The sequence below is a fragment of the Thermobia domestica genome, chromosome 5 (assembly GCF_964235325.1).
Source record: "Thermobia domestica chromosome 5, izTheDome1.hap1.1, whole genome shotgun sequence".
Lineage (NCBI taxonomy): Eukaryota > Metazoa > Arthropoda > Insecta > Zygentoma > Lepismatidae > Thermobia > Thermobia domestica.
The window spans coordinates 293,858,921-293,874,333 of NC_137458.1; the positions used below are offsets into that span (position 1 = coordinate 293,858,921).

Consider the following 15,413-nt stretch of genomic DNA (forward strand, 5'->3'; position numbering starts at 1 on the left):
CGCACAGCATCGACCGCATCAGATTGTTTGAAGATCACAGTGTGTGGTGTGTGCATCGTGACTGCCAAAATTCAATAATTTTCTGTATAAAATTCAAACACAGTACACAAAAAATGGATAACTACTATAAAGAACATAATTAAGGGATATAAAAACCAACAGGTTTCAGTTATTATTTCACCCGAACGCGACCGTGCAGTATAGTGACTCGACGTGTGTCTCAGAAGTCACGTCGAATTCTCCTCCAGGAAAACCCCACATGGTTATGTGTGCCAAAGAATTGTGTACTGTACCTGCGTGACAAATTAAACAAGGTCCACTGTTGGGAAATAAAGAACAACTTTAGAAGCCTCAACGAACATCCACTGACAAATGGAAGATCGTCGCTACACTAGGTATAGAAATTAGAAACTTGAAGCATGCAAGTTAAACAAATACAGGAGTGATCATAATCAGAATGTCAATTTTAACTCATTCCTTTTTTTTCTAAGCCTATTTTAAATAAACAAACGAAGGAAAACCACGGTTTTTGGCTTTTCTAAAAAGCTTTTTTTCTTCAACTCTGCTAAGGGAGGTGGTGATGATAATGAAATGACGAATGAGGGAGGAAATGGAAGAATCATGAGAAAACCAACGCATACTGTGTTGGTCCATCACAATGCATACTTGGTGCAATCTATAGTAAGCGCAATGTTAACTTGAGAGCCAGATTCACAAGCGCATTAGTGCATGTTGGCGCGAACCTCTTCACAGGGAAGCCTTAGTTTGTGTGTGTGTGTCTTCGTTTGGTTCTCAATCGCCAGGGTTTCAACTGGCGCGCAATGGCGCTGCTCTGGGTCTCAGCTGATGTACGTGGAGCGGTGATTTCTCGTCCTTTTCCTGTCGCTAACGAAAAATATGTTTCTTGGTCTATTTGTTTTCAATAATTCATGAAGACACAACAATAGTAATAAATGTATTGGAAATTAACATGTGATGTGTTTGCAATCCTCACAACTAAAACCCGAGAATATGAACACTATTTTGCTTATTCATTTCGATTGATTAAGGTAAGAAAGGATAAGAAATGAAGTTATCTTCATATGTCTACCTGGAGAAGGTCAATCATAAACAGAAACACACCACAAGCAGCCACCTTCCCACACAATAAATTAAAAATACGATATTTTTTAAATTTTTGTTTTTTCTCCAAGCACGGCAACTCTACGTTCGCAATGAGTAAAGCAGCAGCGACCCGGCAACAATCATATCAACAATTTCTTCAAAAGTTTTGTCTGCATATTTTTCTCTTAGTCGAGCGTACACATTGATGACAATTTACTTTGTTTGACTTTGAAGAGGTTTTCCTTCCTTGTGTTTGCGATAATACTGAAAAGATGATAATTCGTATTTATTCATGTTTTCAATTTCACGCTCAACACTCTCCATGATTTCAGTTTCACTACACCCACGTACTCACACTAACGCACGCGCACAGACGATATTTGGCAGAGCAGTATTATCTTTTGCAAAAAGTTACACGTGAGTCTTGTTCTTTCTTTTGTTTCATTTCCCAGCAGGTTAAGAAATTTCTTACGGGGTAGCTACATTTAATTTATATATTAAATATTAAGTCATTTCCTACCCATTGTGGACGATTTATAACATTGATCAATTAACTAATTTTACTGGTCTTCTGTTTTCGATATAAAATTTTTCAAGTTTATAATCTTGCAACACTTGCAAGAGACTCGCATCTTAGCTGCCGACTTTTCACTCCTTTCTTTCCTTCTCTCTTTCCGATTTTGAACCGTGACGTCATTTTCATAACCTGTTACTTACAAATCTAATACCTTTTATTTTAAATATTGTTCCTGTATTGACATTTTTATATACTTATACTCAATTAGCTCTTTGGATTGATCTCCTAAGTAATGTTTTTCGTGTGTAATGTGAAGAACTATATAACGTGCGCGGAGTAGCCCGAATTGAAGCTGTGTATCTCGGCTATCAGGATAAGGTCGCGGCGAGTATAGGATTGGGACACCAAGTGGCAGAGTTGAGCGCTCTTACCACTAAGCCACCGCGGTCACCATTTATGGAAGAAGAGGGGAGTTAAGAATAATTTTAAGATGACGTATTTTTATCGGTAAATTAGTTTTATTTAACAATATGCGCCAACTCATTTCTTTAACTTATTTTTAGATCTACTATGACAATGCGTTGTGTCATAATAAATGACGATGCATAATAAATGACGATGCAATGACGATACATATAAAAATGATAACCTAATCTAAATATTCTAGACGGTGAGAGTATTGTGCTCAAATAATGTATTAATAATAACATTATAGAAAGCCATCTAGAAATAAGCAATGCGCCTAGCGCGCGTGTCTTTCGTGCACGTGGTTCCAGATTCGATTCCCGACGGCAGAGCACAGAAAATTTAATTGCAAAGTCATTTACTTTTATTCCTCATTTGTCTCCTTTAGCCTAAGGGGCATAAGCGTGGGATGTTAAACTTAAAAGGTCTTTTCATTTTCCATCTAGATATATAAAGGCAGATGACGAAGAAATTAAATGTTTGTACCAGGATTGGCTGGTTTAAACCAAAAAGCGAAAAACACACATTTGTGGGTTATCGCGTGTCACTCCCGCATATTATTTGTATCATATCTGTATTCAGACCTAAATTCCCCATTCATTACTCAAAGAGATTGTACTATAAAAATAACTTTTTCTTTTAAGTTTATGAATGTTTCTTTTGTGATTTTTTTATAGTTTATTATTGTTATGCAATTGCACTCAAAGAAAAATTCTAAATATTGTTTCGTTTTAATAATGTTTACTATTGATAAATTACATCGAAAAACCGTAATTTGGGGGAGGGGTCATACAAATCCCGCGAGAGGCATTTACTGAAATCAAAAGTATGTTTGGTATCTATTTATGTATACATGGGTCAGAGCCAAAGTGAACTCAAATAATTCTTATCTTTATTCATTTTTCTTACTGATATGCAAATTAAGTCGTTGTATTTCTTTAACTTGGACTAATAAAAGTTCAATATTAGTGAACTACCTTGGACTAAATTAGTTCTTCTGTACTCTGCAGTGTTTTGAAATTGTCCATATGTAATTCTGTATAATGGTTTCACTTGTGCAACTGTTTATCTTCTTGTCTTTCTCAAATGACTCTTTGACAATTTGACAATTATATTAAAAGTATGTAAAGATCAGTACAACGTATCATGAGTTCTTCGTGAATTTGTGGCCAATTAGTCCCGGTTTCGAGTTCAAATGGAGGACAATTTGTTTCGGATGTAAGTCGAGAAACGGTTTGAACTCCGCTTTAAGCTTGTGTGATCCCTTCCAGCATAACCCAGTTGTTGCATAATAACACCAAGGTGAAACAAACTTATTTCTGTCCATATGTAATATAAATATATAGAGCAAATTATATAAACAAAAAAAACTGTTTTTTCAATAAAAACCATGGTTCTTGCCAACCCTGGTTTGTACATGTGCAATCACATTGCTTTCGCACTAGAAAATACCCGACTCTGTACCTGTACCTTTAACGCTTTCTACTCTCTGTCTTCGATGCCTTTGTTCCGCAGTGCTCCCACTACCCAATCGACTATGAAACGAATTTTCTAGTGCAAAGACTACCTTATTAAAGTGGTAGATAGCATTGTGACGCAGAGTTGATTTAAAATGTCAAAAGTTAAAACAGAGTTACTTTGGTTCTGTATTATTTAGAAGCAGAGCAGGAAGGAGGTTCCATCTCGATAAGTTTTCTCCAATGACCCTACACTTCACCTCTGGAACCGATGTTCCATACACGGTGTTTGTCCACCAAAAAAAAAGTTGACATGGTGCGAGCTGGGATTGAAGGACCCCGCGCAGAGGTGAATGCTCTACCACTGAGTCATCACGGCCTCTGATTTAACTGATTAGGATCAGGATTAGAAATTAGATTTCTTGGCTGTCGGCATCTAAGGCCATTTAGCCTGTCACGTATATGAGGAATGACGTCCCTCGGTGAACACATAATCCGATGAAAGGATTGGGGAATAAAGGAAGTAGCCTGGGAGTTGTACGTTAGGTACCATCCCGGCATTTGCCTGGTGTGAAAGAGGAAACCCCAGGAAAAACTTCACTCAAGATGGCTGGCCGGAAAAAGCAGTTACACAGTTTCGACCAAGTGACCCCACCAGGAATCGAACCCGGGAGAGCTCGCACCACTCATTCAATTGAGTTCGGATGATATCAAGAGCAGAAATTCTCTCTCTACGAGGTAGTATAGCTGACCAGCTTATTAATAAGAAGCGAATATTATGAAATTGTCCGAGCTGCTTTAGCAGCATGGGCAACTAATGTTTCATCTGCTGCTAAAAAATGTGATTTGATTTCACGAGGACATACAGTATAAAGCTATGGCTTTGCATCTTCACCGTAAGAATTTCAGTTATTGTCCACGTTACGGATATTTTTGCCCTATGCTTTAAGAAAAATAATAACAAATTTTTAACTTATAATCAGCAAACTTTAAATTTTGTAAACTTCGAACTTTTCTATCCCTCATTTTCTTCAGATCAAAACGTTTTTTAAAAATAACTTTATTATTTATATATTTGTTCTTCCCATTCATTTTACTTCGAACTTACCAAGTCATGTCGATTGCTCATTGTGTAACTTGTTTTTAATTTGAGCACAACTCTATGGTTCTACACTAGAGGCTTTCCACTCTATGCAGAGCGAGATTTTTTTTTTTTCAATTTTCACGCTTAATTTGACACTGAAGCAGTCTACCCTACAGGTCAAACGAGGTGCTATTGGATCGAGCTTATTGACCGCTTCCTCTTCCTTTAAAAAGAAAAAAAGAAAAAAAATGGGGGCAAAGTAACCCTCTTTTAATCAATGTTAAGGCATCGATCTGTACTAAGTCTCCGGCACTTAAGCCTTGCAAATCACTATCAGAAAGATTTTAAGACATTAGCTGAAGAACTGTACTAAGTTATTATATGGTTGTTCTGACCGTACACCCAGTAAATAGAGTTCAATAACCGGGTCAGAGTAAGGCAAAGCTGGCGGGATCTTGCGGAAGCACGGGGATGCGTCCGAAAGGAACAGACATGTCAGCGACCGCGCTAATAAAAAATAAATAAATAAAAATCGCAATGATACGACTTCTAATAGCAATTGAAATGGTTTCACGCTAGTAATACCACACCTGTAAACATAAAACACAGCTTTCGTACTGTGCAGAAATACTCTGCTAGTAGAAAATTGGGATATAGTTGACGTAAAACCGCGTCAGTTCCCGAAGGAGCTGGACGCTCATACTTTTAGGGATTATTCATTGAGTATCTACGAACTTACCAAGGGGATGTTTTATATGCACTCACTTATTTTAAGCGTTGTAAAGTATTAGTAATGATTTTACACAAGTAACCCTACACTTAACATTAAATACAGCTGTATTACTTAATATTTAATTCATTGTCTGAGAAATTTGGGTAAATCTTTACTTTGAGCAAGGCGGTGATATGCTGTCACTCTTACTATTATTCACAAGTTGTCACTGGTTCCTTGCTGTTCCTAATTCACATGGATGTAGTTTTGGCTTACATTTTCTCACTAGATGTCGTTGCAGTTTGTTTCACATAGTATTGCCGAGGAGCGTCAGTGAGTGAAGGTGGGTTAAAGCTCCGCAGGGCACGTTGTTTTCTGTCTTTTGTTTTTAAGAACTGTAACTACGAGAACCGGTTCAGATGAATCGGTTCCTGTCACTACCTTGCCTAAAGTAAAGACTTGCCGAAATTTCTTCCTTATGTCTTTCCATGTACAGTATTGGATTTCATCTGTAAATTTCTAAAACTGTGGTGTGTCTAAACTTGACCAGCACCTTTTTCAGATATTAACATCGAACCTGACGCACGTTGCTCAACTGCATGAGACAAAGCTGATAATTTATATTAAGCCTTACCTTTATCTGCATCATTTTTCTCGTTTTTTCTGTTCACACTAAACAGCCAACCTGTATCTTGGTAAGACAGGAATGAAATTGTATTCAATCTGCTATTTCTAGGTGTGTGTCATACTTTTCAGTGTCATTTATGATCGTAAAACAATAATCATAGTAGTGCAATCATTCTTTCTAGTTATAAGTATAAATAACTTTAGTATCAAAACAGTATTCGATTTCCTGATTTGTTTATTTCCCTAATGCATAAACATTCTGGCAGCAGCCATAATAACAACAGTGCAGACACTAACAAATGACTACACATGAGCGAAGGAAAAAAGGGGGGCATTCTTACGCAGAGTCGTTTTCACATATGATTAGCGTCGTACTAAATGCCTGACTAATGCAGAACACTTTTTAGTGTGGCACTAATCACGTTTCAGAATGACTGCATAAGGCTCGTAGTTATTAAGAGCATAATAAGTTAATAAAAGTGTACGTGCAGTTTTACTATACGAATCCATAGGATAAGTAGTAGTAGTAGAAGGAGTAGTATGAGTAGTAGGAAAGTGTTAGAGCCCCGCAGGGGTTTGTTGGATACTCTTCCTCGACGTAAAATGGGCAAATTAAAGGCTTTCCCATAAATTTTACAATCTGTGGATCCGTATAGTAAAACTGCACAAAAGTGTATTACATAGTAAAGTATTAAAATTATAAAATGGAAAAGTATAAGGTGAGAGGTATAAGACCATTATCCACGCCGGGCACGAATGCCCATTGTATTTTTAATGATACAATCTTATGCAGTGATAGGCAAATGTCGATTCGTGAGTTTCATCCTCCTCGTGAATGAAAATAAAAATTATTTGACCTTATTTATAATCCATGCGTGTGTATAATACAGTTTCAGAAGATAAAGAAAACGCTGATGATGAGAAATGAATGAAATGGTGGAACGAAGAAAGTAGGAGGAAAGGGGAGAACGCCGAGAAAACCCACGCACAGTGTTTGTCTACAATAAGGCTCACCTGGTGCGAGCTGGAATCAAACCAAGGACTCCATACCCCAGAGGTGAACGCTCTACTACTGAGCCAACACCTGCAACCTATATATATCAGTCAAGTCGTCTAGAAGAAAGGAGGCGATCATCAACGGAACTAGGTACTTCCCGTTGAATACTACTGGTAGATCAGATTAGATTTATTAATCATTTCCTGGACCATGTTACATGTACACTCATGTCCAAAATGATTGTCGCATATCTATAACTGTCTTCTTGTAAGAATATAATTTGATAATTATTTTGCAGGGTACATTTAATACTGGTACTATGTGTATGATCGGGAAATGTATATTTGTGTTAAATTTCATAGCAAAAGAATTATAAATACGAAAATTAGAATGAGTAAAATAAAATGTTGCTAAATGGACAAGAAAATTTTATTTTCGTTTTATTGTTCTTATTTACTGCTCTTTTGACATGAAATTTTCCACATACATGTCTTTGCCGATCATACACATACTAACTTTATAAGAAATACCCGGCGAATTCGTTATCAAATTATATTCGTAGAAAAATATATTTATAGACATGCGACAATAGTTTTGGACATGAGTGTACATTTGTACAAAATGGTATAGAACTCGTCAGTACATAAATTCAATATAATATTTAGAATAAATACAACGCTTTTGTTTTCAACAATTTGTGAAATTAGATATATGCAAAACCAATTCTACAATCTATATAACAATAATATATGTATATGGACCTAATTACTATTTTAATTACTGTATATCTGTTTTTACCATCTAGTACATATAATTGGAATTTAGTTACTTTTGGAAATTTCAAAATTTGCTGCTAAGATATTCATTTACAGCATAAATGTGTCTTTTGATAGCAGTTTGTGCAGTGAATTCACAAAGAAACTCTTTCCATGACATTTTTTTAAGTACACAGGTAGTGTATTATACAATTTTACAGTTACACCTATATGTGATTTTCTGTATGCAGATGTTCTATGATACAAAGTAGATAAGTTATCTTTTCCGCGTGTAAGGTGTTGTGAGTATCACCATCTCTTTTAATATTATCTAAATGATCCCTAATAATTTTGAGAAGTTCAAATATGTATAAAGAAGGAACTGTGATCATATTCAATGATTCAAATAGTTTCTTACAGCTGGTGCATTTTGGTGATTTAGTAATGATTCTTAAGACACATTTTTGTTGTTCTGAAGCTTCGGCGAAGACCTCAGAACGCAATTCCGTATTTAATATGAGAATAGAATATGACATAGTACAGGGACAGAATTGATTGCAGATTCAGTATTGGGACTAGAGTTCGTATTATGCACATAGCCTGGGCTAATCTTTTGCTTAGTTTCTCTACATGTTCTTGCCATGAAAAATTATCACCTAGATACAAAACTAAAAATTTTACAGTACTATTAAATGTACATACTTCATTATTAATTGATATCAGTGGGAGTTGGTGTGATTTTCTCTGAGATAAATGGTAGAAGACATCTGCATTTGTTTTATCTGCATTTAGTTTTAATTTATTTGCAGAAAACCAATATGTAAGTTGGGATGTTGTAAGATTAATCACTTCTTGCAAGCTATCTGTGTCTTTCTCAGATACAATTACTGTTGTGTCATCAGCAAAAAGGGGGAATCACTGTAAAAATGGCAGGAAAGATATCAATAAGTAAACAAGTAACATACACACGTAAGAAAACGTTTTCAAATATACTGTATTACTCAAACTACCTCTTGCATGCATTAGTTGAAGAATTTCTAGACAAATTATTAGTACTGGAAAATTCGAGAAACAAATTGACTATACTACACAACTTGTCAAACGAATATCCTGGTACTTCTTTTATTTCATTTTCTATTATTCCTTGATCGATGTTTACTGTATACTGCTACCTCCAAAGTTCATCCCCCAATTACTAATCACCATTCCTCGTTAAAGGAATCATCCCGAGAACCGAACTTGTGTCAACAGATTAAAAGCGGCTCATTTAACATCTGTGTGCACCCAGGAGGAATAGCATAGTTGAATAAAACAGAAAAATAAATAAAACGAGCCCCCAAAGAATCTCTCTCTCTAAGCAATGTGCCGAGTCCGGTTTAGATGCATCAGACTTAAACAAAACTTCAACACACCAAAAAGAACAACAATCAAATAGGTAGTTCCAAAAACCCTAATGGGAAGTCAATATAAGAAAGGAAAACGCCCAAGGATTAACGTATAGTAAATCTTTATTCGATAGGAAAAAAATATCTCGAATCGTTTATCTAGAAGTAAAGAATACAGCCATTTATAGGAGAGAACCATTTATCGTGCATATTCCCAAAATTGGCAGAAGAATACTAAACGAATCGCTATTTTAACGAAAAAAATCAGATAAGTGTAATTTCGCCTCCTAAATGAGATGTCAATCGGGACTTGAACCCCTAGCCTCTCCTCCCTCTAAAGGAGTGGCGTGGCTCCAAAGCCAGTTTAAAAAACGGTTCAGCGACTTAATTCACATCCCCCTTCACACAACCCTCTTGCTGTGTGATACAGTTTATAGACCAACAATCTGGTCTGAAAAATGTCACAGCTATATTTGATGCATCCCGGCGATACAACCCTCTTGCTGCACCGTGTCACTCTCCAGCCGCCTTTTCGGCCGAGAAATTAATAAGAACTCCAGAAAAAAGTTTCCGTCCCCTCTTGGACAGGACCCTAACCATCTACCTCTTTAGACGGTCGAGCTGGAATCCTCCCCTACCTATGATTCTCCTGCTCTTATATAGGAGTTACAGCCAACGGTCACCAGCCAGACGCTTGGTTTAAAATATTTTAAAATTAACGAAAAAATATAAACGGGCAAGATTAGCGTTCGTTTCTGGCTCTCCCCTAAGTGAGCTGTAAATAAAAAAAGGAGTGCTGTTTCGAAAAGAAGGCAACTGCTGTTAGTTATCGAGCAACAGAAAACAAAATTATTCAGCAAGAATAAAAGTATAGCTTATATGAACTGTAATAATAATTTACCCGGCCGAGATTTCTTTCTAAATCTATATTAACTAAGAATACAATATACAAGAATAATAAACAAGATAATAATTACAAATATTAATAGCAGGTCCCTAAGAGGGGACTGCAATACAGGACGTAAATTACGTCAAACAACAGTAACCACAATATGTTATTTTTTATAATGCAAATCACGTAATCAAATTCGCAATACTATATACAGAACATAGCTTATATGTAACAATAATAACTACACTATTATATAATTTTGTATTACCTAATTTCGTATAATGCAAATCCAGTTAGCTTCATTGTACTATAGCCTCATAAATTACTCGTACAAGCAACAACTATAACCACCTTGTACTTTGTCATGTTTAAAATCTGCCAGTAAGTGGGGAAAACTTATTATTCGAACCCTCGCATAAATTGTGAACAGGTCTTTTTGGGTTAGCAGCCAGGTAAATAACGTTATATTATGCGACGTTTCGAGGGCTGACATCGTCCTCATCTTCAGGCAAATATGACGATGCACTAGAGTGTATGGAATATATATACTCATGTATGTATGATTGGACTTCTCTGATTGGTGGTTGAAATAGTGGCTTCTGATTGGTGCTTGAAATGGCGGGATATGATTGGTGTCCATGTTTTATTGAGTTGGAATCCTGTGTCTCTGTTAAGGTTAGTTTTTTCTTGTGTGATTGCAATAGCTTCTTTTACCCTCCTGTCCCAAACTCTTGAGCATTTTGCTATTATTTCGGTATCTGTGAACAAAATCTTATGTTGCTATTTGATGCTATGTTCAGCCAATCCGGATTTTTCTGGTTGGTTTAGTCTCATGTAAGTGTTGTGTTCTTTGCATCTGGCTACAATGGTTCGTCCTGTTTGTCCAATATATGACCTACCACATTCACATGGAATGTGGTAAACTCCAGGAGTTCGGAGGCCCAGGTCGTCTTTGGTTGGTCATATTAAGTTTTTTTTTTAATTTTTGCTGGAGGTTTGTGTATTGTTCTGATGTTGTACCTGGCAAATAGTCTGATGAGCTTTCCAGAAGTGTTCCCGGTGTATGGGAGGCAGATTGTGTTCTTCTGTTCTTCATTCACAGTTTCTTCTGTACTTTTGTCCTTGTTGTCAGTGTCCTTTCTTCTGGTCCTTTTCAGGGCCATATTTATATCTCTCATTGAGTATCCATTCTGTAGCATGGTGCTGCAAAGGTGATTAAGTTCCTCTATTAAACAATTCTTGTCGGAGATGGAGAATGCTCTATTTGCTAAGGAGTTGAGAACTCCAAGCCGTTGAGCTTTGTGATGGAAAATGTTTTCGTTCAGATATAAATCTGTATGTGTTGGTTTCCTGTATACCCTATGGCCTAGGCTTCCATCCGGTCTTCCGTATATCATGATGTCAAGAAATGATAGACGTCCTTCTTGTTCAACTTCCATCGTGAATTTAATATTCGGATGCTGGTTAGTTTCGACGTGGTATCATTGTTTACCATAGTTCCAATCAAAGACACAATACTGCTTCTTAGGAAACACTTCCAGCCTGAGATATTGGATCTCTTTCAACATGTTCTCACTTCAACTTTCTTCCTATACCGTGGTCAGTATTATGAACAGACAGACGGCGCACAGTGGGGCCGAACAGCCGTTTTGCGGACAAAATTCTCGATAAAAGTGTAATGTTGGTAGAAGAAACAGACGATGGTGTACTCTCTTGTATGTTGTGGTGGTGTATGATATGAAACCATTTCCGGAACGTTACGACTGAATGCACTCAAGATGTCTTCCCAAACAGAACATTAAATTGAGCTGTGTGACCTTCTGATGCATACAATGGATGATGCTAGTCAGAAATATCTAACAAAAAAAAAAATAGTACAATTTGAGGAAGTCATACTCTGCAAAATATTGTAGAATAAGTAAATCATAGAGAAATAACATATACAAAAAAGTGTGCTAAACACAATATTGTGTTATTTTATATCTCAATTATAATACAAAGAAACGGTACATTTATATGAGTGTTTTCATAAGTCCATGACTTGAAAATTACAAAACTTAGATTGCAGTCTTCAAAAACGATTTTTGTATGTTTTAAAAGTGAAAAAACAACTTGCTTTATTCATGTCGGGAAAAGGCTGTTCATTCTATTAACAACGGTGTAAAAATATATATTTTCTTCTCTTATGTATAACACACTTTAAAAATAATTTACAGGAGGAACTGAAAAGACAAGTGCTTTTCAAAGAAAATCTAAATTAATAATCCTGTAGCTTCAGTACTTAGAGAAAGATGTTTCTTCTTTAGTTCGGGCCTCAGGAAAGTTATGTATGGGTCTGATGACTCGAGGATTTTATGGAACGCATCTTCATTGGTGGCTGTACGGGAACATTTTCTTGTATGGTGAAGCCTGTAATCCTTATAATCTTTATGAAGAGTTTCTTGCGCTTCCTCTGAAAGTAACCCGATATGCAGAGCTACAGCTTGTATTATTTCGGCCCCATGTATCAATACTTTGTGCACTGTAGAAGGCATATAGTACCACGGGTATAACTGTATAGCTAATTTAGCTGTTTCTGCTGTGTACAATCTAAATTGATTTGAATCAATTGCAGAGTTGCTGTTAATTACCTCCAGTATTATACCAAGCCGGCGAATCAAGTTTTCGTCTATGTGTGTAATCTCTGCTGTTAGAGAAAAATGTCGGAAGAATATCCTGGAGGTATTTCCGGTATTCGTTGAACCATAACCCTGTTTTACGACATCAACTTTAATCCCGAGCTCATTCATAAATCGTTGTTGGATGCGTTTCTTTGCAGCTTCTTTGATTGGGAGAGTATCTTTCGTAGTCCTCCACGACTTGAATTGTTGATTGTAGCTTAGATGTAATACATATTCCATGAACTTGATTCGAGCATGAAGAGGTGAAATCCCAAGCTTCAGTACTTTTTCATTAGATTGCTTCAGTTCAAGTTTCGATAAGTCGTTCATCTCCGATGGGCGAGCCCCACAAATGAAGCAGTTACTTGCTGCAGATGTCTCACTAATATGTTGAGCAACTTTTCCGTCCAACATTGTCAAATGTAAAACATGTTTTACAGTGATACAGTTGAGCCCTAGGTTCAATCGTGTTTCTTACAAGTTCTTGATTTTCCTTTCAACCCTCAATTTCTCAGTTTTTATTATTTCAGGTGTCTCTTTTATGAATTGATACCTGAGTGATCGACAGTGTCGCGTCGAGGAAGGTCGAGGATTAACCCAAATTGATTTATCTTCATTCCCAGGTAGGGTTATTTGTAAAGGCACAATAGAAGTCATAAATAAATTAGCATCCGATCTCGCGTCACTTTCACTTGCAAACCGTTGAGAGAACTCGTTCTGGCCAGACTAGCCATCAAAGCCCCATTTTGTATGCATTGTCAGTGCCTGGCAGTTCAACTTTTCTAATTCCTTCTCATTTATTGTTTTTAGGATCCTTTCGGCTGTATGATTAAGTAAACTTTGGAGCGGGACTTCTGCGGAGGTCTCGGTAATTTTGATATCATTAGGGTGACAATCTTTCTTTGCGCACTGGATTTTTTTATAGCTGGGGAAAATATTGAACCCTTTTTCTTTTGTGGCAGCTCTGATTACCTCGTATTGATATTTGGAAAGCTTAACCTGTGTAAAGATTGATAATGCAAAATCAGCACTGAAACTTTCCTATGTGTTTCCTGAATACGACGAAGCAGCAGCTATTATATACGCTTTGGGAATGTGATGCTCTTAGATCGTGAACTTTACGTCTTTTACTTCTCTCACAATAATCTTCAAAACACTTTTTAGGCCTTCCAACAGGATTGGAAGACTTCGGCGAATGAGCATCATCACTGGGGAAACTAATCACAAATTCACCATTCATCCACTCGCGATACTTCTTGCGAAAATATGTTTTACTGTGATTAACTATTTTTAGTTTTTGTACATAATGCGGCAAAAATCTTTTCTTTATTTCATCACAAATTCGAGAAAGTTTATCTTCATGCATGTGCTGATATCTTTCGCAAATAAAACACTCCACTGATCCACCTGTAAGTAGCACTTCACAAAGTTCGGCATATTTTACTGCTTCTTCCATTATACGAAAAGAGCACACACTCTCACTGAAACAACTACTGTAACTACTGAATAGAAACTCCATGATAGCCAATTGACTTTATAGTACTCGCTGCACACGGCCCTATTTATACCTCCTACTATGTTGCTCCACGGGAACTGGGTTTTCTCAAAGCAGTCAGCCAGCTTACAACGATGCTATGGCTACATTTTGCGGCATATTGTGATGCAATTTACAGAGAAAGTAGTTTACTACAGTAGTTTCATGAAAACGTTTTAATTAGAGCGGAGTTCAGCGGAGCTTTTTTTATAAGCCTAGACATGTGTGCAATTCCTTGAAAAACTCACTATTTTGCTCAAATTACCCCTTCTATGTAACTTTTTTGGCGAACCAATTGTTTGTTGCATGCTTGCCTGCATTCACATCAGTCACGTTAGGGCAGCTATTTTTTCCCCATAAAGCAAAACTGTATTTTACCTCTCAATAAACCTACGTAAACTCAGCAACTTCAACATTGTTGAGTTTTAAATACAATTTACTAATTGCAAAAGAATGCTAATTGCAAAATCATTATCACAATCGGATTCCTCGCTTCATTTACTATAGAAAACGTATAGATTATCGCCCAAATTGTCACTTTCATGACATTCCATTTTTTCCGCCTCGACCCCACTGTGCGGCGTCGCCATGGGTTCTCCATTCTCACCTGCAGTAGTCAATTTTTATATGGAGCACTTTGAACATGAAGCACTGAAGAAAGCACCACTTGCACCCACATATTTCTATAGATATGTTGATGACACCTACACCATTTGGTCACATGGACGCAATTCCTTACAGGAATTCCTGCAGCATCTCAATAACCATCATCCGAATATTAAATTCACGATGGAAGTTGAACAAGAAGGACGTCTATCATTTCTTGACATCATGATATACAGAAGACCGGATGGCAGCCTAGGCCATAAGGTATACAGGAAACCAACACATACAGATTTATATCTGAACGCAAACAGTTTCCATCACAAAGCTCAACGGCTTGGAGTTCTCAACACCTTAGCAAATAGAGCATTCTCCATCTCCGACAAGAATTGTTTAATAGAGGAACCTAATCAGCTTCGCAGCTCTTGTTTCATTTTAATATCTTATATAGTACAAGAGTTAATAGCTACGAAAAAATATATCTCACTGTACCCCACTTTCCCCTACTTCTGCAAATTGAGTGATTCATCTCACTTCCTTTTATGTATTAAAATTTGTCAAAATTCAAATTTCGGATGTTTTGAGCTTTTTAAAATTCTCTCTGATGAAGATTTCTGGACA

The 15,413-nt window shown here is 36.7% G+C and overlaps 1 protein-coding gene across 1 annotated transcript in view; it reads right to left on the minus strand.

Annotated features, from left to right (window-relative positions):
- The window catches only part of LOC145686705 (uncharacterized), a gene marked incomplete at its 3' end in the record, with an annotated part of 29,199 nt that extends 22,916 nt beyond the window's left edge, over positions 1 to 6,283 (minus strand). Inside the window, 1 exon segment of the mRNA XM_081760272.1 lies at positions 5,974 to 6,283. Within this exon segment, the coding sequence (XP_081616398.1) occupies positions 5,974 to 5,988 (15 nt within the window).
- Positions 6,284 to 15,413: the final 9,130 nt, after the last annotated feature.